The 24,205-nt window shown below is 44.9% G+C and overlaps 1 protein-coding gene across 3 annotated transcripts in view; it reads right to left on the reverse strand.

Annotated features, from left to right (window-relative positions):
* The window catches only part of EPAS1 (endothelial PAS domain protein 1), an 87,304-nt gene that overhangs the window by 20,140 nt on the left and 42,959 nt on the right, over positions 1–24,205 (reverse strand). For all 3 annotated transcript variants that reach the window (XM_002757798.6, XM_035272647.3, XM_078349411.1), the window contains exons 2-6: positions 18,486–18,676; positions 9,755–9,906; positions 9,271–9,355; positions 5,705–5,823; positions 5,371–5,576 (exon numbers count right to left, since the gene is read on the reverse strand). In XM_002757798.6, coding sequence (XP_002757844.1) covers positions 5,371–5,576; positions 5,705–5,823; positions 9,271–9,355; positions 9,755–9,906; positions 18,486–18,676 — 753 coding nt within the window. The remainder of the gene's footprint in view (positions 1–5,370; positions 5,577–5,704; positions 5,824–9,270; positions 9,356–9,754; positions 9,907–18,485; positions 18,677–24,205) is intronic.

The raw sequence follows: 24,205 nt of genomic DNA on the forward strand, positions 1-24,205 counted from the left end.
CCAGTGAGGAGAGAGATGCAGATAGATAGGCAGCCACAAGGAGGCAGAGGAAGGGCGAAAGGAAACAGAAAATACGGCTTTAAAACGGGTTGTTCAATTCTGAAGTTGGTGTCACCCCTGGTAAATATGCGGGTCAGCTCTCTGAACTCTGGACTTCAGAGCGAGATGTGCCTTCAAAATGTCAAAAGAATGATTCATTGCTCTTTACTCTCAAAACTGTTTATAAGCTCTATTCAAAATACACCACCTATAGCAGAGTGCTCGCAAAAAAAATTATTCTCTTGGCTACAGTGTGAGTGCTGCCACCTCAAGTGGCAGAGAGGAATCCAGCTACAGGCCTAAGAAGGCCGGCTCTTCTTCCCAGCATGTAATTGCCAGCACCTGCCCACGCGCAGCACAGTGCCACGGTCCTTGACTTCAGATGCCACTGTCTGCAGTCACGCAAGATCTGGCTGCAGTTTTTACCCCTGTTCCCTACACGAGTAAAGGATTTGCTAGGTAAATTAATCATGTAAGCAAGATGGTGAGAGAGTATTTCTGTTTAAGAGGATAAAAGTTTTAAGCACTTCGTAACCACCTATTTGTTTTCCAAAGAATGTATTTTCTAATAAATACTTGAAGTCAGCTTGCTCTCCTTCCACTCTCTGCCAGTGGCCTCTCCTCAGCACCCCGTGATTTATCTCATTTTGGTTTCTATATGTGCTTATAAGCTTTGACACTGCATTTACTTACTAAAATCTACACTGTTCACTATCTCAGATTTACTTCTGTGCCTTACTGTTGGTTTTAATGTATTTTCATCTAGATTTTGTTTTAAACCACAATATTTAAGCCTTGTGTTTTCCTCAAATACTACATCATTATATGAAATCTATATAACCAGCTTTGTAATTGATGGGAAATCCATTTCTGTCCTGTCTGTGGAGTGTTACAGGGTACCTGTGGGGGTAAGTGTATATACATAGGAAGGTTGTGTGTGTGTGTGTGTGTGTTTTACAACTTACGGCTCTGTATCATTCTCTTTACTGACATTATCTTTAGGATCCTCAACCTTTCCCTCACTTTTACCATTTTTACTTATTTTCAACTTTTTTGTACAAAAACACTCCACCATAAATTTATCCACAGAATTTGGAATGTAGGGCTCTTGATTTATTAAACTGTAACTCCTGATATTAGCATGTCCTATGTTGCCTGAATCCAATGACAAAACAGGGTTGCCCTCAAATTCTTTACCGGTAAAAATTACATAATGCTGTTTGTTGATGTGAAATTTTACTGTAATTTTGAAACCTTTACCCCTGGTGATATGATCCTATCCACATAATTTGCTTTGATAATTTATTTCTAAGATACAGGAAGACTCCTACAGCTGACAAAATCACAGTAGGATTATAATAATTAGAAAGGCTTTTCCTCTAACTCCTTGATGGCTTGGCTTCCTTCACAGTTGTCTCTTTTGCCACTAGATGGCACCTCCACATGAATTTAAGAACTACCCTATTTTAAAGTTAAACTACTTGGGAACAACTTTTGTCTTCCTTTTGGGTAAATGGAATGTTGTATTTTGTATCATTCACTGTGATTTCATTATATGGCTTATGTCTCAAACTCTCAAATCCTGGAGATCAGGAATCATCTCTTTTACTTTGATGTAATGGTCTCTGGCACACAGTTACATAGATGCTCAAAAAATGATAATTCATTAATTCATTGTTCAGTATTTCAGGAAACAGAGTATAATGCCTATGTCTGAGTCATAAATGAAGAAGAGATCATTACTTCCATTAATAATCAGGGTGTTTTTCTTTCACCCTGCTACTCAACTTGCTCCCCTTGTCTAGAGCATTTGACCATAGGTACATAAATGTTATTGACATATGAATTGTTACGAAATTTACTTTTAAAAGTATTTACTACTTTAAAATAATGCAGGACTTAATATGGTACTATGATCCCTTATTAACAGGAGGACAAATGCATTTTGAGCCATCTGTATTCCTTTATTCAATTTCAGATGTTTCAGAATAGGTTGTTTCAGATTCAGCTGATTTGGCCTGAGAGTTCAATGTAAAATTAGAGTTGTCTTTTCTCTCTTCTATTTTATTTCTCTCCCTTCTTTCCTCTCTGTTCTCCTTTATCTTTTTCTCCATGACCATTTTTCTTTTTTTGTTTGATTGTGTCTGTGGTCTCAGTATATCTAAGAAAAGTACCAAGCTGCTTCAAAAATGATTTTGTGGATTCTAACTGCCATACATTTTCTTCAGATTCTAACTTTTCTGATAGAAAAACAATCCTCTTTGTCGGAATCACAGCCCCTCGCATGTCTCAGATGTCATTAAACCTAGTGAATTTCCTGATTAAAATGGAGAACCCCTCACCCCATTAGGTATCGCAGACAGGCATTGGTTTTTGAAGCATTTGTCTCTGAAGGGTAATTGAGGTGGAGAGGTATGTGTGCAAGTGCATATGCTTCTCCCCATCCCATCACAAAGAGTGAACACAAAACAAGCTACCAAAACCAAAAAAGTCCCAGGCCTCATCAAAGCAATTGAGGTATAACACTTAGGGATTAAAGACTTAAAATAGTCACTTCATCAACTGTCTAAGCCATGTCTGTGCCCTTGTTAACTAATCTGCTAATCGGTTAAACACAACTTCTGTGTGGCACAGCATTCTATGTCTTTAAATGCTTCTGCATTCAGCTCTCCAGCGCCACTGAATTCACACTTGGGGCCAAGTAACTGGGTTTCTCGAAAGGCAAGATTTTGCTGAAAATGCAGTGTGTCCTGCAAAACTTATAAGCAATATTACCCTCCACATTATGAGTCACAAAGCCCTGAATCACGAGGCTCGATACTTCCTTTAAGCCAGAAGCTACTCTGCCTACCAGCCCTGAGCCAAACTAAGAAGTCAGCACAGCGTCTTTCCCCTTTCTATGTACATTTCCTCTCCAGCCACATTTAGACATCCAATTCCTTGTGTTGTCCCCCTCTTCTTTTGTCCAAAGGTTAGTGCCTTCAGAAAATTACCTGAAACTCATTTAAACCAAGATAGTGAATAAAGAAAAATGCAGAATTACCCTTTCCAGAGGATTTTTTCTCACTGTAACAAGGATCAAAATCTTAAGCTTAAAAAATTCTCTTTTCTATTATCTAGGGATGCCAAGTTATTTTCTAGGACAGTAGTGTAGGGTTTTACCAGTGCTTACAGAGTCATATTACACATGCGCTTCACTCACCAGGGGCTATATGGCTAGATCAGCTTAAGCCAGTGACATGGGGCTATGCATTGGGATTGTCCATGTTATCTCACAAGACTACTGAGAGGACTACATGAAGCTGTGTCTTCTGCACAGAACGTTCACTTGACTACAAAGACTGCATCTGATAAATAACCTTACCTGTAACATGGATTCCCGCAGTGCCTGCCTTTGAAAGGGAAATTTTCCTCATGAACCATCATCTTTATCATCCTCATCACCACCACTACCACCACCATTACTAACAAATGTAATAAATGGTGACTGTGTTGACATTCCAGGACAAAAGGCTTCATACATGACATTTTCTCCCTATGAGGTTGGAGCATTTCTTTCTACTTATATAACCACCTACTACCTCCAAAAGCTTTGAATCCTGACCCTGCTGTGGTCAGAACTGAAGGACAGGAGAGACTTAAGGAAATTTTTACAAAAGTTCTGAAATTGTGCCACAAGTGATGGGCAACTCTAAGAAAGGGACACCAACCAACACCAGGCCAGTCTGGAATCAGAGGAGAGAAACCCCATCCCAGAGAGGGGAGGGTCCCTCCCATGAAGAAACCAGATGCCTTTGGGATGTCCAGCTGATGAGAGAAAGGTGGGTAGGCCTAAGGGAGGCTGAGCAGGAGCTTTTTTTCCAGAGGTTCCATGGTTTCCTGCTGGCTGAAGAAGACAAGGCAGATTCTTGCTGATCTGGGGGGTTCCTCTTCCTGCCCCCCAGCCACTAACTGCCTTCAGAAGTGATTTCAACTCCTTGAGTTTAGTGGAAGATTTTGCTTTGGAGGAGGCCAAGGACAGGAAGTAAGATATAAGCAATAATGAAACCTCACACATGTTGTGGTGGCTGGACTTTTCAAAGTCCTTGTGCAGCCATTATCTCATTTTACAAGGACCCCATGAAACAGGTTGAGAAAGTGTTATCTCTGTTTTGGAGAAGGGGAAACTGAGATCTCAGGGTTTCCTGAGGAGAAACCCTAGAAGATGAGAGAAGAGTGGCAAAGAGTGGGGTAGCAAAGAGCTGCCACAGCAACTGTCACCGTGGGACAAATGGCGGCTCTAGATACTGCAGAAAGCTGAGGTCAGGCGGGGAGATCTCTGCCAGGAAGGGCACATCCGGGGTGTGCTGCTCAGCAAGCCGCAGTGGCGCTTACTCAAGCCAGGCCTACCCTGGGCCCAGCCTTCTGCATTTCCTTCCCTCCCTGGGGCCAGCCATTGCTCAGGGCATCTGTTCTCTCCATCTTCCTCCTCCTGCCTCCCATCATCAGGCTCCACAGTCCCACAGGCAGGGCTGGTGGGAGAGTTGGGAGCTGTGGGATCTCTAAATACTCCCTCCTATGACAACCCCAGCTTCTTCCCCACCTGCTTCAATCCTCTAAATGAGCTAAGAACCAGAGATGGCATGACTTGCATAAGCAGTCTTAGACACTCTTTCAACAACTCTAATAAAGGTGATAGTAAGAGCTAACACTGAACATTTATTACTAGATTTGAACCTAGGCCATCTAGTCCTGAAGCCCATGCTCTTACTCACTACTATGTCTCCTAAGAGAATTTCCAGCTGGGTCTGGCACTGTGGGTTATTAGCATCTGCCTTAGCTGCCTTCATCTTAGCCTTCAAAATGGTTGGACAATGGCCGGAATGGAGTTGCATGCAGAAAGGAACAAGGTGGAGGGAAAGGCTCAGTCAGTAATGGAAGAGGGTCAGTCTCCAGGGCAGAAGCTGATGCTCCCAGCTGGCCTCTGAAGCAGGAGTACAGATGGAAGTCTCCAGACTCTTCTCTTTCTCCTGGGGCAGAAGACTGCCTTGAGAATTTCCTCAGGAGCATGATACATGTATGGAGAAATATGTTCACACCACAACGATGAGAAGAGTTGTACATGAGGAAAGCTCTGCAGATGGACCCTGAGGCTCTGTCAACTGGAGACCACTTAATATAGTACCAGGAACCTCAGAGGGCACTGATGCAAACAGTAACAAAAGTCCACGAACATGTGCCCAGCAACATCACATCTATGTCCAGTTCCACACCTTTAATACAGGCACAGCCCCACACACGCACAGGTCAGACCCATCTCTGCCCACATCATACACACTCATGGTCCCCTACCTGTCATCACAGTAGGTGAACTTCATGTCCATGCTGTGGCGGCTCAGGAAGGTCTTGCTGTCCAGGGGGATGTCCATGTGGGATGGGTGCTGAATCGGCTCACACATGATGATGAGGCAGGACAGCAGGGGCTCTTTGTAGCCACACAGACTGCTGTGAGGAGGGCAGTTGTTGTAGACTTTCACCTGGCCCGTGCAGTGCAAGACCTGAGACAGGCACGGAAGAGTCAGACCTGGGGCCAAGAGTGCTGGGGGTGGGGGCAGGGCTGTAGGCATCCCCTGCACCGCCATCGCCCTACACCTGGGACTCCAACCCCAGTCTGATGTTGCCCTACCTTCCAGGTGGCTGACTTGAGGTTGACAGTTCGGCCTCTGTTGGTGACTGTGCACTTCATCCTCATGAAGAAGTCCCGCTCTGTGGACATGTCTTTGCTTTTTTTCCCAAAACCAGATCCTGGATGTGGAAGGATGGGAAGAACCAAATGAAGTTAGTTTTATATGAATATTCATGAGAGGGGCCCAGGGCAGTTTTTCTCACCAGCCTATTGTTTGTATTTTCCAACGATCTGTTCTCTTAGCCCCTGTAGTCTGCCATGAACATGGAGCTCCATCATGGCCTGGGAACTAATGGTTCCTGCTCTCCAGCTTGTCTCCTCCACTTGGGGGCATTAACTCCCCACAAGGCAGGAACTATTCCATCATTTGATTTCGCATTGCATCTGGAACATGGTCACTGGTCCCTTCAGGGCAGCAGCACAACGAGTGCCCGTCAGCCACTAGCCCGGCAACCCTTTCCTGGGGCAGGCCCAGGTCCTCTTGCAGAAACTCCTAGGGACAGTCTGGGTGAGGCCACAGTTACTCCAAGGGTATAAGCCTCACAGGTTAGAAATGTCTCCCAGACACTCCCGTCTTTCCTTTATAACCTGTCTCTCAGGAGGAATTTAACCCCTCCTGTACCCCATTCAAAAACTGCAGTAGAGTGTTCAGGATACCATGCCATTAGCTTTCTCCCTGAAGTGACATCTATATTAAGGCTCTAGAGAGACCTCTGGTATGAATCTCTTTACAGTGGATTTGGTGAGCAAGTCCACTTTAACGATTAACTCAACCTGGATCATATCCTCTCTCAGCAAGAATTAAATAAATCACCAAGAACAGCAATATAGCTTCCTTCCTCAGAACATTTCCCACTTTTTGTAAAACAAAGTAATGAATAGAATGCCAACTGAGTCCCACTTGTCTTTGTCTAAATACTACACCACCATCTCTGGTACCTACTTTCAAAGATATAATCCTGCCCCCTGCCCAGCACCATAGAGCCTTGTTTAAAAGTCATACTCCTTTGTCCAGGAGTGTGACTAAACTTCCAGAGGACCTTGATTTGATTGACATGTTCCTGCAGAGTTATGTGTCAGAGGAACTGTGGCACCCTTGGACAAAACTTTAACATCCTTAGGGGAGCCCACTCAGTAACAGACTGAAAAGTGAATTTTTTTTAAAGAGAACGATCCTTCATCATGATTATAAAGCTATTTCTCTCATACTTAATTGATTCCTACCATTTAAATTTTCAGAGGTGGGGTTAGCATACAATGAGATATACCTGTATCTTGGGATCTGCCCCCACAACCAGGACCAGACCAAGTGTTGGGTATGAGGGAGTTGGAGGGATTCATTTGTGGCTGTTGCTTGGGTTTTACTGAGGCCTCTTAACTTGCTAATCTCTGGATTCTCCCCATGCTGACATTTGATCATTCTTTCTAAACACTACTCCATGAAGATCACTCCACCCCTGCTCAAAAACCTTCAATAGCTCCCTATTGTCTATGGAATAAAATTCAAGACCTTCCGCCCGGCCTTCAAAACCTTCCACAATCTGCCTTATGGCTTTCTTGTCCTCTAGGAACTCACACTAACCCTTACGTCTAGATCATGAGTCCACCCACAGGCTGGCACCTTCAGTGAAGACTTGCTGATTCATTGAGTTTGACTTATCCCAAGTCCTCAACATGCAGACCAAGAGATCTAAAGTTCTACTCAGATAATTAGAGGTCACTTGGCTGTGAATCATGGCACTTGAGAGCTGAAAGGTCCTTGCCTTTGCCTAGTCCAATACCATCAATTTGAAAAGAGACTCTGAGGAACAGAGAAGTAGGGTACTTGCTTCTGGTCACAGACTCAAACTCAGACTCTGGTCAGCGGTTGAAATGAGACTAAGAACTCAAAGGCCAAAGGGTTTCTGGAGTAGAGAAGAAATCAGTCTTTGGTTTTCTCAGTCTTTCTCAGGCTTCAAGCACCTACCCATTCAGAACATGAATCTCTTTTTAGAGAGATTGAGAAAGTCTGGTAGCCCTTTCCCCATAGAACCAGACCAGACACTGAGCAGCCCATGGGGTGCCTCTCAGCCAGTGTACCCTCAGAGCCAGGTGGCCTAAGGCCTGCAGATGAGAGTGCAAAGGAGATGGGTGAGGGACTGTGGCAGTGGTAGAAAAGGAGGTGGTTGTAATTCTGTGCTTTGCAGGCCCAAATGTGGATTGCAGACTCAGTGTGTAATAGGGTGAGGTGAGCCAATGAAGTGTCTGCTTTTGCAGTGTGTGTGGTAACAAGAGCCAAACCTTGTAGGCTTAGTCTCACTGCCTCTGTTAGGTTGGACAAGCACAAGTCCCATGGCAGTGACAGGTAAGGATGTTAAAGAAGACATCTAGGCATGCACAGAATCTGCCCAGACCAGTGACAGACCACAGGTTTAGAAGGGACCTTGACAGTCATTGAGCCCTACTCTGCTGCCCAAAGCTTCAGTCCTCTTAACAATGTCTCCATTCATGCTTTTGTTGAATGGCCAGTTATAGGAGAGGAAGCTCCACTGTCACTGCAATGTGCTTGCAGCCTGTGTGGGTCCTCTCATCCACTGGCACCTGCTGGGTATCCCCATGAGTAAGGTCCTGTACACCGGATCTTTTTAAATCTCTTCTCTGTCAAAACCTACCTGACCTATGTCTCCTCAGGGCACCATTTCCTGCACTAGCTCATCTCTGAAAGTGGCTCCAACGAGCCATGCCTTTCGACATGGCCTTGTGTAGTTTCCTCCCACACTGAACCAGGGCCGGCCTGTAGCGTGCTCTAACCAACAAGATGGGGCGGAAGTGATGCTCTGCCAATTTGGGCACAAAGCCTTGGGAAGGCCTGGCAACTTCCACTTTAGTGCTTCTTGGAGCCCGGAGCTGCCACATGAGAGGTCTGGCTACCCTAGAGACACCATATGGAGAGAGTCTCTATGACTCCATGGAGTGAGAAAACAGTCCAGTTGTCCCAGCATCCCAACTAAGCCCATTCTAGCCACCTGCCATAAAGTCCCAGTCGTGTGTGAGCCATCTGATCACCCCAGGCTATTCTGACCCCCAGGTGACTGTAGCCCAGCTGACATCACGTGGAGCACAAGAGCCACCCATTAAACCCACAGGACCCTGGAGATAATCATCAAAGCCCTGTGTTTCAGGTAGTTTGTTACACAGCAGTAGATAACTGCAGGCATTCCTATGAGCACTTTGGCACAGACTAGTTTGTCATTGGTTTGGGTGGTATCATTTGGCAGAGACGCTTGACTCTTGGGTGATGAAATGTCCTAGAAACAGTATCCTAACCCAAAGGAGTCCCCTAGTAGTGGGACACCAGCATCATGCGGGACCAGCAGGAGATATTTCTGAGTACTGGGTCCTCTCAATGCCCCAATCTCATCTCACAGGTTACACGCTTAAACAGAGGGCCAGCTTAGCTAATTTTTTTAAGGACATCCATTTTTCCTGCATCACAAGGGCCATGAGCTGTCTCCCTTATAGACAAAGTGGAGGCAGATTCCCACCCAGTGGGGGCAAGAAGGAAGTAAACACACAATCAAGGATACCGTTTTTGAGACTCAGGTTCTCACGAATCTCCTCATGGTCACAGGGATGAGTGAAGTCGAAGATGCTATGTCCTGTTAGCTCCACCTGTTTCAAAAACAAGGTTAGGCTGCATTATTCCTAACAGTGAAGTAAAAGACTCCAAGAGAAGGCTGAGCCACCTTCCAAATATGGAGGCAGGGAGGAGACTGAATCAGGTTTTCTCATAATCTCAGTCCAGTGTTAGGTCCACAGACAGAAAGATGTAATAGGGACCTACTGATGATGACAGGTCTATTAATTAGTCAGTAGAGAGCTGTCCACCAGGCTGGACATTAGCAAAGCCAAACCCAGGGCTTGCGGATGGCAGTGTGGCCTGAGGTCAGCGAGGGTGGCAGTGGCCTTTGCAGGGAGAGGTCAAGTGGGATTGTGGCTAGCACCTTACACTCATTTCTGTCCCCGAATGGAAACATTTCTCCTTTTGAAAGAGACAGAGGAGGGTGTCACCTGTGTGAGTCCCATGAACTTGCTGATGTTTTCTGACAGAAAGATCATGTCACCATCTTGGGTCACCACAGCAATGAAACCCTCCAAAGCTTTCAGGTACAAGTTGTCCATCTGCTGGTCAGCTTCGGCTTCAGACTCGTTTTCAGAGCAAACTGGAAAGACAGTGGGTGGGACAGCTTGCATGAATGTGGAGTGAAAACAAGTGTGACTGGCACAGGTAGGCATTTGCCAGGGATGGCGCAAAGGCATCAGGTGGACTTTTCTGGAAACACACACTGCCGACCACCTGAAAGTCTGCCCCAGCCTGGCAGTAGGCACTGGATGAGCACCGCTGCACAGAGGACACCCTGATTGGGGCTGTGATGACAGCGTGCTTGTCATGACAACAGTATTTGTGGCACTAGTAACGGCAGCAGTAGTAGCTGTGGATATAATGGTGGTCGTAGTAGTAGAACAAAAATTTTAGCAGCTAATATATATTGCAGTTACTACATGAAAGGCACTGCACTAAGAATCCTATGTGATCTTCACAATGACCTACGAGGGAGACACTATTTAATCTCATTTTACAGATGAAGTATAGAGAGGTTAAGCCATTTGTCCAAAGGTATAAAGATTGTAAAGCTAGCAAGCTTCGACAGCAGAATCCAGAAGCTATTCATAGGCTTTGGAGTTAAACACAGGTTCTGTTCCTAGATCGGCCTCCTATTAGGCTGTGACTCTGGATAAGTAACAACCTCTTTGAATATCACTTTCCTCATTAGCTAAATGGAAATAACAATTTTCATCTCTGAATTGTAAGAATTAGATAAGTACGTAAAGTGCCTAAAACAGCGAATTCAATAACAGTGAATTCTTTCTTCTTTCTGCTCCAAGACACACACTATCCTCAAATTGCTCAGATCCCAGGTGAGGAATATGTAGCACTCAGAGATGCAAAGCTAAGTAAAAGTTCAAGGGTGTGATAGCTGGGCTCCCAAGGAAAAGTATAGATGGGAAGAGCGCTAAGGGTCAGAGGAGGAGGAGATTGCTTTGGGGCGATCACAGACAGCTAACTATTCCAAAGAAGTTTTAAAGAGATTTAGAAACAGAGATTTCACTCTGTAGAATGAAAGAAGGGCCTTCTGAACCAGATGGGATTGGGTGACCAGGGACTGAGGTGAGGCCCATTTGGCTGAAGAGGAGAATCCATTTCCCAGTCTTAAGGATTTGGTGTGGTGAGGCTGGCCCAGTGTCCCAGAGGGGCCTCACATTTCAAGCAAATGTGAGCAGAGGAGTGCATCTCAAAGCATTGCTTTGGGGAGATGAGTCTGGCAATGGCATACAAAATGGTTTGGAGAGAGTGAAACCCAGACGTGCCGAAGAGAGTGAGCAGGCAGCTGCATCCCCGGCAGGCTATACCAGTAGTTGCTGGGAGCAGCCTGGGAAAGCTTCCACCCCTAATCGTCCACACTTTGAGTATCCTGGCCTATCAAGTATACCTCTGCTCTCTGAAAAATAAAGACCCAGCTCTTATCCAGACCAAAAAAAAAAAAAAAACTTCTTGGGCCCCAGGCCTTTGGTTGTTGTACACAGACCACAGGCTTTATTTCAGCCTTCTTCTCCTAGTTCATTATTTAACTCTAAAGACATTTACTTATGAAAATTTGTATTCATTTAGTGCAAATGTCAATCCAAGTATGCCTCACTTGATTTATCAAACAAGGGGATTAGAGAGTAATTTGTCACTTGCAAACATTAATATTCACTTAACAGGAGCCTTTCAAATGGAGACTATTCTAAGGAACTTAAAATGCAACAGTTTATGGGCCACTTTGCAAGGGACATATTGATGCTGTGAAATGTTGTTCAAGGGTCTTTCTGCAAGGACACTGGATTTCTCTTTTATCTTTTTCCTCGAGCCCCTAAACTTAAGCTTTGGGTTACCTGCCATTATTCCTTAAGAACAACAAATCCAAATTACAAGATCCTTCTACCAAGATACTCCAGTGAAGGCACAGGGGACCAGCATTCTTTCAGGACACAGGATCAGAGAACATGCCAGAGTCACAGATGCCTTCTGCAGAGAATCACAGGGGGTTCAGGGATGGGCAAGCCTTCAGAGCCAAGAGTTGACTTATATGGATTAATGGCCCAGTGGCTTTCCCTCTGTTTCGCTAAATGGTGGAACAAAATAAGGGAAATTCTTTTCTCTCCACACTCTGGTTCAGGCAGTTAGCCCGTAGTGGGGAGAACCACAGGCCATGAGAATGGCCTTATACCGCGCACATGCACACCCTTGATCCCTGCTTGCAGTTTCTGCTGATATGCATGTCCTTTGCCAGCTAACCAGCCCCCTAAACTGATGGTGAACCAGTGTCCCAGGTGTGGGCGATGCCACTGCTAATGCTAGCTTTCACAGCTAAAGTCTTCATTTGAACAGGGGCTTTAGGGGAGAAAATGACTTACCTCGGTGCTTTCAAATTTGTGTACACATCAGAATCATCTAGAGGCCAGGCTAAAACAAAAATTTCTGGGACCAGGACTGCTACATAATTTGCATGGCCCAGTGCAAAAAAAAAAAAAAAAAAAAAAAAAAAAAAAATGCAAGACCTCTCATCGGAAAAATTAAACCAAGCCTGAGACCCTTCTAAATGCTCCAAGACTGCATATGCTGCACACCCAGGAAATTGGCCCTGGACGGGCCCCCACTGGGTTCCTGGTTCAGTAAGTCTTTAGTGGGAACTGAGAATCTGTTTTTCTAAAAAGTTCCCAGGTGATGCTGACCCTGCTACTCATAGGACCACATGCTGAGAGCTACTGCCTCAGCTCAAAGGTCCTAGAGTGACCTTAATTAGTCTATGTTGGCAGGTGGTGACTTATTTTGGAGATGACTGAGGAGAGGTTTTCAGCACCACTTCAATCACACCAGATAGGTGACCACCTTCTATAGATACACAGAGGCCAACCCTGTGGTTTCCAGCCAACTAAGAAGATATTTTCTCTTCAATTTCTTTGATCTCAGTGGTAACACTGACTTCAAAATCTGGAGTAATCCCAAGACAACCCTATTTGGGTTAACTAGTCCCAGAGGAAATAGTCCTGCTTAAAATTTCCTGTTTTTAACAGTTTCAGCATAGCCAAACTGGTTTCCACCCATGCCCAGTGCACTTACTTCCAGGAGGTGGCGAAATTGGCTACAGCAGCATCGGGTCAGCTGGGCTCTGAGAGAGAGAGGGGCAATCTAGGGCCATGAAGGGAAACAGAATGTCTTGGGCCTGAAGTCACAAGGGCTGGAGGACCAGGAAGCTAGCAAGGCTGGCCCCAGGGACCCTGAGACTGGAGGGCTGGGGCAGGGTCTCTTCCCTCTCTGGAACTATGTGCCCTCACAGCACCTGCTTATTCTCCTGGGAGCTTCTGAAGGAACCTGGCCAGGTCACTCCCAGCTTGGAGCTGAGGGTGAAAACTGTGGAGCCAGCAGGCAGACCCTTACCTGGGAGGCTTATGGCACAAATTTGCTGAAGACCCCTCTGCCTTTTCCCTGGTGAACATCGTATCTTCCCTGATGTATCATTAATATCTTACTCAGTGTAATGTACATGGAAAAATATACTCATTCCCTACACCGTTATTAACTTTCTACTGTGTTCGTGTCTGTTTGACACTAGGCACGAGGTAATCTGTCCACAAATGTCACTTGTGTGCCCAGTCTTGTCCTAAGGAGAATCAGGGATACTGAAAGGTGTAAGAGCAATCTCTTCCCTCAAGGAATCGACAGACTGGTGGGGAAGACAGAGATAAACTGCTGTAAGGTGATGCAACAATCGAACATCAACTCTTGGTGAGAACAAAGCGAGGAGCCCAGAGTAGGTGCTCAATAAGCCACCAATTGGGTCCGTTAATCATCCTGAGCTCTAGATTTCAGTTACTTGCTTCCGAGGACCCTTCAGGGTCTGACCCCAAAGTCAAGAGATAGGTCATTAAAACCAGAGGTTCTCTGCTGAGACGGCACATGCCTGTTCCTGGGGAGCACAAGATTCTTTAATGCTAAAAATAGCCCCAGTAAACAGGCTTTGATGACTCCCCACAGCCAGGATATGCACGGGCTGAGGTTTTGGAGCACTTTTTCCGGAGCATCGCTCATTTCCTTAAGGCAGCACCGCCCATGTGGGGTGGGACTTCCTGGGCAGCAGGGGCTGTGCATTGGAAGAAAGCAGGCAGAGTGGCAGAGCAGAGCTTCCTCAGTGGTCTTGTAGACCAGGCTGCCCCATGGTGCTGTTAGTCAGAATGCTGGCTGCAATTTTATTCTACCAAGGTCACTTTGCCTCTTCTTTCCTACTTTGAGAAGTTCCAGGACTGCTCTGACTGTTCTTAAAGCCATTCTGATGGGGTCTTCCTGGTTGAAGATGTGCTTGGCAGTCACCACTTCGTGACTGCCACAGGGGCTTTCCTTCTAAGGCTCTGCCTAAACTGATTTCTCCTCCACCTGACCTAGGACCTGGACCCCCAACCCCTGCCCTCCCAGATGGGCAGACAGCAAGAGCAATGCCAGTCAAGCCATGGGGAAATCATTCTGGGATTGCTTACTGGATCCTTGGCCATACCTGCAAATGCCACCATTAGCAGGCCTGGGCTCCTCTGATGCCTTTGAGAGAAGGCATTGTGTCCTTCCTGATCTTCCTGGGCTCCCTGAGAGTCCTGAAGGGATTCATGCCTTTTTTCTTTGCATATATCTTATCCTTTCTTGCTTCTCCCTATTACCCTTCATAAGATGTAGTACAGGATTGGGTTCAGCCAACACCTGTTGACTGACCACACTTTTTAGTTTAAGTGAAGGGAATGATCTGAACAAAGTATTTCTAGGAGAGATTGTATATTTGCTGTTCTCACCCATTAACATCTTCACATGAATCAGCTTATTGGTTTCTTTCCAAACAGGACAGAAGGCAGCCTTGATTTGGAGAGTGGGTGGGACAAAGGGGTGGAGGTAGGGATGAAAGTCTGGGAAAAGAAGTCTGAAAGTGGGGTGTGTGAGGGTACCAGCACATAGATCTGCCTCCACAGTCCTACTGTTCCCGCATGGAAAGGTCACAGTAAGCCTTTAAAACTTTAAAATCACTTGTCTCGCACTTTAATATATTTCCCTTAGAGATCAGGAAAACGTAATCTCTTGTTACAACTGATGTTTTTGCTAAGCAAATGATGATGAATCCATTATGAAACTGGCCCTTCTCTTTAGAAACCTTGCTTTGTACTGATCTCCAGCTCCATGGAAAATGAATTTGATTTCACCATGTATGAGCCTGGGCAAGCCCAAAATTCAATTTTACAATGAAAAGCAAATTTTGTATTTTCACTGCTGTTTAATGCCCTCAGAATGCAGAGTTGACCCTGATTTGCTCATGGTTTGTGGGGGCTCATCTTGAAAGAGGATTTAAGACAATCAAGTGGCATTTCCACCGATGTTCCTGTAAGAGTGTGTTCTGTCCTCAGCCCAGCGTGGAAGCTAATATCATAAAGCTATTGTTTCAGTTTGCTTCCTGTGATACGAATCTCAGTCGGCAGCCCAGACCCACAGCCTGAATTTCTCAACGTTGAGGTTTCCTCTCCAACATTCCCACACAGAACAGCCTACTGTGAAAATCAAAGGGAAGCGTGTTACTAAGTAAAGAGAACCTTTTCTAAAGAAAAACCTGGTATTTTTTCGCCTTTTGAACTTTGAGGTATGCAACCAGCTATTTCCTATTATAAAGTAAGCCAAAATTGGTACTCACCTTTGTTAGAAATGCTTAAATAATGAATATGTGGGTTGTTTTACCTTGGAAAAGCATGACAACTCTGCATTTTGATAGAAATCACTAGAAGATAGGTTAGAGGATAGTAAGGATTTACATTGGGTTTTCTTTTACATCATTTCTCCAGCAGCCTGCATTTAATATAAATCAAATATATTTGTTTATAATAATTTTTATTTCTAAGCTATAACTTATTGAGAGCTTAATAAGTGGCAGGTTACAGGATAAGGCCTTTTATATCTATCATCTCAATCCTTAAATATCATTGCAGAGTAAGCACCATTATTCCCTTTGTGCAGATGAGGAAACTATAAAGCTCAGAGAAATTTTTACAACATTACAGAGAAAGAAGGCTGCCAAACTAAGATTCCCATGCAGGTCTATCTGCCCACAAATCCTGTACTCTTCTTTATGATGCTACATGTATTGGAAAAGCAAAAAGATCTTGTCTTAAATTTTCTGAAAATAATTCAACAATCAGTCTAGAGAATGTGTAGCAGGAGCCTGGGAGAGAAGTCAGAAAGGCGGGTGCTGAGAAACCATCTCCCCCTTCCTGGGCTGCACTTGTTCGATGAGAACTACTCCTTCAAGGACGCCAGGACCAGATGGCCAAAAGTAGAAACTTTTTATCCTTTTTCTTCATTTCTTTCCTTGGGACAGAGAGGACCAGAGCTGACAGGCTAAGGGCTCTAACTGGTCTAGGGCCGAGCCCAGCAAGAGGGCAAGGCAATTTGTGTCCACAACTTTCAATAGCTCCTGAGATGGTACAGATATGGGATGTCCCACCATGGCCACTCTGATCCTGTCTCTGTGGGTTTGTTTAGCACACAGGGGTTCACATCAGCACACAAGGGCTCGCACACACACACAGGTAGATGTGCTCAGACAGCCCAGCCTAACTCGTGGCCTTCTCCAAACCGACCTTTGAACCACTGAGCCACTCAGCATTTCAGGTGGGCATGCATGGAAAACAAAGCCCTGCACTAGGGGCAAGGACAGGAATAACCCTCTGAATGTGTGAGGACCTCCTCCCCATCACGCTGGCCCCCAGCTGCCTCAGCTGACCTTCGCTCCCCTACCCTCTCCCTTCCCCCACATCCCACATCCCAGCCCTTGTCAACATCTTTGCCTGACCAGGTTTACAGAATGCTCTTGCTGTCCTATGTCTGTTTTCCCAAAATTCAAATGGACTTGAATTCCAGGTGCAGGTTCACCGTGTGCTAAGTGTTTGACTTTGAGCAATATTAACCTGTCTGTGTCTCACTTATCTGTGAAACAAGGAGAAACACTCAACCAGTCCAAATTCAGTCAGAGGTGTTCTACAATTAATATACAGGTTGACTGTCCCTAATCTTGACATCTGAAATGCTCCAGAATCCAACACAACATTCAAAGGAAATTCTCATTGCAGCATTTCAAATTTCAGATTTTCAGGTTAGGGATGCTCAATCGATAAATATAATGCAAATATTACAAAATCTGAAAAAATTTTAAAAAATCATAAGTGCTTCTGGTCCCAAGCATTTTGGATAAGGGATACTCAACCTGTATTGCCCCTTCTGGGGCTTTGTGTTAGTGGAGGAGTTGGAATGGTGATGAAGGAAGCAATGATTAATCCAAAGGAATGAATGTCTAAGAGCAGAATCTCAAGTACCACTGCAGGGAAGCAAAGGAGAGGGTTCTCACTGTGGGGAAGGGGCCTCCATCCAGTCATTAAATCCTCCACTGTCTACTCTTTGTATGTAAAGATGACTGCAACATTAGCTGACTTTGCCTTCGGTTATCTAAGAAGATAAGCCTTTTTAAAGGGAGGTGTACACAAATGCCCTGTGAGGCAGTCTCCTGGCCTTTCTCGTAGCCAGCAATCCAAGCCTTGCCAGGGCTCAGCCCACTGTTCCCTCTCTGCAGCATGTATGACCATGTATCTTCCATTGTCTTGCATTATTCTTTGAAAGTATTTATAGAGCATATATTCCCCCTTGGCTCTCCTGCTCTTGCCTGCACATTTCGTTTCTTTAGGCCTAGTCCTCCAACCCCATACCCACTGAGCTGTCATCCTATTTTCTGAAAGTCTGTCCCCCATATCCTTCCTGTACTCCAGGGACCAGAATAGTACATTCTGGCCTGGCCTCCCAGCCTCACACTGGATTCCCTCTTTCCAAGAATAGCCACTTCATAACAGGATGGCGGAATCTACCGTCTCCAAGGCACCAGGCTCACTCCGGAAAACTGAAAAACAACGGCAAAAGAACCTTCCCTCCCCGAGTGCCTCCCTCACGCTCACCCCTCGGACACTGTCCCCACCTGCATCCCCAGACCAGGCAGAGAGGAGCACCGCATCCTGCCCAGCATCCTTACAGAACTGACACCCTTGATGAGAACACCACATAGGTGCTTTACAGACATCATTTCAGTCAATTCTCACAGACACCCTGGGCAAGAAGTTTTTTAACCCCATTTTATAGACGAGGAAACCAATATTCAGAGACACTATAAATTATTTGCCTGGCCTAACTGGCTTCTAAGAGGAAACAGATCGTATGTATGGTCATACCTTCTTGCTGCTCTGGAGAAGGCACTGGAAGTTAAGGATTAGAATGCTTCCTACAGATTCAATCTACTCTGGGGGACGGGTCTTGTGGCCAGATGGCAACACATGGAGCAGTCAGCAAAAGCCTTTCCTGGTTCTCCCGGCCCCCGTGTTCCCTCCAGCTTCTGGGTAACCCTGGTCCTGTCCCTGCCCTCCTCTCATGGCTAGATTCACAGTGAAGGTCATTGCTGCAAGAGAGATGTTTAACATGTAGGAATAAAGCACTAATGATGGTGTTTCTGTGGGTCAAAGTTCTGCAGTGGGAAGAAAGACTTCCCAGCTCTAGCAGCAGAGGGGTCCCCCTGAGTATAGGAACATGCTGATAATGCTGGCATCTGCCTAGCCTAGGGGAACCTGCTGGCCTTACCTGAGGAGAGGAGCTTGTGTGTTCGCAGGAAGCTGATTGCCAGCCGCATGATGGAGGCCTTGTCCAGATGGGAGCTCACGCTGTGGGGCAGAGGCAGCTCATGGGCCAGCTCATAGAACACCTCCGTCTCCTTGCTCCGTCGGCACCTCGCAGCATCCCGGGACTTCTCCTTCCTCCTTTCCGAAGTACTCCTAAGTGGAGAAGAAGAGGTTAATTCCCAAAAGGTTACTGTCAGCCTGTCATACCTCTGGCCAGAACTTCTCCATGGCCCCAACCCACAGTGTAGCCACCCTCCCCCACTGGACTGATCTGGGCTCAAGCCAGTTGTCTGAGCCACACACAATCTCTTTTGTATTGTTAGCTCTGCTTTTGTGTGTGTTGGTGTCTTCCCAGTCAACTTCCTCTTCTTGCATTCCCTGTCGAGGCCAGAACAGGGCTTCACATGGGTGGAGTCTGGGCAAAGACTTGCTGGTTAAGTTAACTGCCAATGCCTTGGACCTGGCCCTGGATTATCTGGGGATAGGGGTGAATGTTCAGGGATGGAAAGAGAAGCTATGATCAGTGGCTCAGACTACTTTGTCAGAGGCTTTTGAGGACAAGATAAAAAACTGCTTTAAGGTTCCTTTTCTACATAAGACACATTCAGAAAAAATAAAGAGTATAGTACTGGATGCTGGATCTCACATTATACCAGAGAGTGATTTCCACAGTAAAAACTGAAAATGCCATTATAGCCCAAGTATAGCCAGACATCCATCAGCCTACAGTACCAGTGTGCATTCTGTCAAGGATTAAAAAGCAGTGGGTACAAACATTTTCTCTCTAAGCCCTGCCAGCATAGGTTGCCAGTCTGTTTCAGCCTCATTCTCCTCTTTGTTGCAGGATGGAAGAAAAGATGACAGACACTGAAGCTTGCCTCTTTCAGGAAGTCCTAAAGAAATCCTGGACTTCCTTATTTTTTTTTGAGATGGAGTTTTGCTCTTGTTGCCCAGTCTGGAGTGCAATAGTACAATCTCAGCTTACTGCAATCTCCGCCTCCTGGGTTCAAGTGAGTCTTCTGCCTCAGCCTCTAGAGTAGCTGGGATTACAGCTGCCCACTACCACGCCCAGCTATTTTTTTTGTATTTAGAGATGTAGAGATGGGGTTTCATCATGTCGGCCAGGCTGGTCTCGAACTACTGACCTCAGGTGATCTGCCCGCCTCAGCCTCCCAAAGTGCTGGGATTACAGGTGTGAGCCACTGCACACAGCCAAAATCCTGGACTTCCTTAGAAAGTCTATGGCAAGTTCTAACACGGCAAATTTAAAAGCTAGAATGTTTAGATTGGAATTCTAACTTCTCTGCTTGTTAGCTCTGTAAATAAATCATTTAAACTGCTTGGCTTCACTTTCCTCATCTGTAAAATGATAACAATAGTGCTTACCCTACAGAGTTAATTGTGAGGACTAAATGTGATAATTTATATAAAATCTTTAGCACTAAGCCTGTTTCAACTATAAGCAATCAATGTTAGCTAATACTAATTAAAAAGATGGCCATGAAAAGACAGTTATGAGGGTTAAAAAGTTACAAAACAGTATAGGACAATTCTATTTTCATAGAAATGTATGTATTATACATAATACTTTCTATAAATTATATAGGAGAAAGGCTAGACATATAATAACTATTATTATAGGTATCACTGACATAGTGCTTACAAGTACTGTTTTAAGCCATACTACCTTGGTTTATTTAAACTCACACAACTGCTCTTGGAAGTAGGCATTATTATTATTATTATATACCTAATTTGCATATAAGGAAACTGGCCCATAGAGGCCACGTAATTCACGTGTGGCCTCCAGCAAGTAAATGGGGAAGCTGGACACTGTAGGTGGGCCCCAGAATCATGGCACTTAACCACCAGTGACTGTCCTGTCTCCTTCTACTCAAAAATGTTAGCAGTTGCAGGGTAGTGAGGCTATGGAAAGGTTTTTTTTTTTCTGTTTTGTTTTGTTTTGTAATGCTTATCTGCATTTTATTAGGTTTCTATAAATAACCTAATATTGCATATTTAATAAAGAAACAAGTCTGTTTTTTATTTTTTTTAAAGGCATCTAACTGGCCATGGTAGTATTTGTACCTCTAGTTCCAGGTACTTAGGAGGGTGAGGTAGGAGGATCATTTGGGCCCAGGAGTTCAAGACCAGCCTGGGCAATATAGTGAGACCCCCATCTCTATAAAAACATAAATAAAATGAAAGTGTCCAATGCAGTCTATAGGTTTCAAGGCCTCAATCCAATCAGCTCTAGCTGGTCTGCTCTGTCCTGCCATCTGAGATTTCCAGAGGCTGCTTCTTTTTTTGTTTGGCTTTGCAGCCTTTTATTTGAACAGAAAATCTGTATTTTGGGATTCATGGAATGTGGACATGACTCTCAAATCCCTCAAGATTTGAGGCAGAAGCACTGTTTTGACTTTACAGCATGCTTCATTTAAAAAGACAGACCGTCCAGCTCTCTGGATGGATTAAGCATCGTATACTCGGATTAAAGGACGATCTGTCCAACAGCTGTTGATGGTCAAGAAGAACCTTCAGAAAAATTGTGAAATGAGTGAAACTATTTTTCTTGTCCTGTCTCCCTTTTCTGCTTCCTTTATCTCATCCCTGTTTCCCTCTCTCCCTACCCCTGCACCCACCCTTCCTCGCCTTCTCAGGACTTGCCCTGATTAGACCTTTAGTGGTGGTTTTTATATTAGTCACTTCCACTTGCATTTTAATCCTGACCTGATTGTGGAGAAAAAGTTAAAGAATTGCAAGTATTCTGGCACAGGAAAGGAAGATGGGAAGAGGAAAGGATGCTGAAATCACACACATCATGCCTTTGACACACCAGGTGAAAGATGCTGGATTTCATTCTCCAGCACTAACCCTTGTGCTCTCCAACAAAAGCATCATTAACACATAACTTCATCATCAAGGGCCAAGAGAAGCCATCTCAGAGCGAAAGCAATCCCAGCACAGGCTATGGCATTAACACCATATACACAAAGCTTCCCTCTGACACTGCCCCTTCCTTAGAGTAGAAGAGGCAGAGAGGAAAAGCCAAGTAGGGGAAAGGCAACTTGGAATCAGTACTCTGACAATGGCATCTGATATGTGAGTCTTGCCTTGTGCCTGGTCCTGTACCAAGAAGCTTTCACATATTATCTCATTATACTCTCACTAACAACAAAATAAAGCAGGTATTAACACAATTTAGAGACATGGAAACTGAGGCTCAGACATAATATGTCATTTGCCCAATGTCACAATGCCAATGCCTACATAAGCCGTTGAAGGATTTGTAGTCAGTGAGTCCTGAGACACACAGGGAATCCCTACCTGATTCCATCCTTGCAATCAAGTGAAGTGGGCAAGATAGGTATTGTCACTGTTGCTCTTTCACAGATCTGCAAACAGACACCTGAGCAGGTAAGTTACTTGCCTAAAGCGGTCTGGCTAATTAGTAGCAGAGCTAGAGCTAGAATCCTGCTCTTCCTAGGCCAATACCCTCTTCACTGCTTAACTGCAGGAGATAGTGGCTTTAGCAAGAAATAAAGCAAAATCTTGACTTCAAAAAAAGAAAGATTGAGAATCTTAGGCAGCCTCTTGGTTCAAAAGTCAGGGAGGTAGAATTTCAGCTGAACCTAAGAGGACAAATAATGCCCTTACAGTTTTAGGAGTTTAGAAAGCACCTTTTCTTACCTGTGTTATCTCATTTGCTCCTCACAGCAACCCTGAGAGCTAGAAACTATCATAGATGAGGATGAGGATGTGGAGATTTAGAGAGATTAAATAATTTGCTAAAAACACCATCTAAACCTAGTTCTGGGTCCAAGATCAAAAATTTTTCCATTGGCAGCAAGGAAACTGTCATTTATTGTACAACTTTGATGTTCCCAGTGCTCTGCTGATACTTTCCCACAAACTGGATGTTCACACATACTTTGGAAAGAAGAGAAAGGCTAAGACTTTTTTAACTACGGTGACAAAAATTTCATGAGGGGAGACTGTCTTTAAGTGAGCACCCATTCACCTTAGGAGAACACCTGGAACATTCAGAGTAGGACTAAGAATCAGCATCAGAGTTCAGATGGGGTCCAAGGGGAAAGAAGGGAACTTGGTGCCATGAGCTTTGGCAGACACAGGTGCAGGTCACAGTCGTGCTGGGAATGTGGTGGAATGTTCATATGAACGTATCCTGGAGTGGGGCCCTAAGATGTCTGTCACCAGTAACACTGAGGGGTTGGTTGCCTAATTAGCTAGACTTTTAGAGTGATTAGGACTCACATGCCTAATGCCTGTGGCCATCCAGGTATCAAAACAATATGCCTATTACCCTACAAGGTTAAATGGCTTAGAAGCAGAATGGATTTCAGCTGGTCAAGGAGATGACTGAAGCTAATTAAGCTGACTGGGATCAGTCTATGGGTTGGTGGTGAAATTCTAAGCTGGTGCCAATTTGCAATAAGCTGCAAATGGAGGAAATAAAGGTCAAATGCAATTGGGAGAGGTCTAGTAACACTTCCATGAGGCTGGAGGTCCAGTGACACTTCCATGAGGCTTGTGGCTGCTGCACTGGAGCTGCCTGATGGGAGAAACACACCCAGCTCCAGGATCCAGAGATAAGGAAAAGTCACAGGTCCCCATACTTAGTAGTTGATTGCTTCATGGATCAAATGACAGCAGAACCAGAGTCAGTGGTTCTCAGTTTTGCGGCTCACTGGAGTCACCAGAGGAGCCTTAAAAAACAGATGCCTGGGCTCTACCCCCAGAGATTCAGATTTAATAGGTCTCAGGTGAAGGCTAGGCAATGGGTGTTTTAAAAGCTCCGCATGTGATGCTCATGGGCAGCCAGGGCTGAGGACCACTGTTCCAAAGCAGCCAGTTTTTAAAGGTAGGAGTGTGTGTGGGTAGGGGGGAAGGCAGATGGGGTTGGACTTAAATGTTTTTGGAGATGCAAACAGCTATGTCATCTTTCTCAAAGGGAAGGAAAAAAGGAAACTGACATTTATTTAGCACCAGGGCTAGGTGTATTTAATAAACAGTATCATTTGATCCTCAATGAGGCAGTGTTATCAGCCCCATTTTTGCAAAGCAGTGGTTCTTAATTTTAGCCTGCATCAGAATCACCTGGAGGACTTATTAATACATAGTTTTCTAGGCCTGTGATCACGTGTCTGTGGAAGACTGACGCCCAGATCCACTTCTAAAATGTATCACACTCTCTTCCTCCACCATGCACTGTGTCCACATTCACTGTGTCCCACAAATGTGAGGTCACCATCATAAGCCAAACAGTTATTTATCTAGGAGTTGGTGTGACCACCACTGTACCACACACTGTGGCTAATAGGAAGGAGGAGGTGAAGATAAGGAGACATCTGAAATAATGCCACATAGAAGGTGGCTACCCTTCAAAGAAGCCACCTTGGGAGAAGCCTATAACTGAATGCTGGTAGGTGGCCATTGCTCTGTCTTTTGGGAAGTCTTTTTAGAATTAACTTCAGAGCCACATAAGAAAATCCGATTTTTTCTTCAAAGGACACACTTCATTTCAAACCCCAAACAATATTACCCACCCCGTTAGTCACCAGACTTAGCTGTGGATGGATTGTGGTTGGGTGATAGGATAAAAAGTACCCTCAAAAGGTAAGGCTTTGCCATAATTGAAGGCATTGAAAAGAATGGCCTTAG

The sequence above is a fragment of the Callithrix jacchus genome, chromosome 14 (genome assembly GCF_049354715.1).
Source record: "Callithrix jacchus isolate 240 chromosome 14, calJac240_pri, whole genome shotgun sequence".
NCBI classification, from domain to species: Eukaryota; Metazoa; Chordata; class Mammalia; order Primates; family Cebidae; genus Callithrix; species Callithrix jacchus.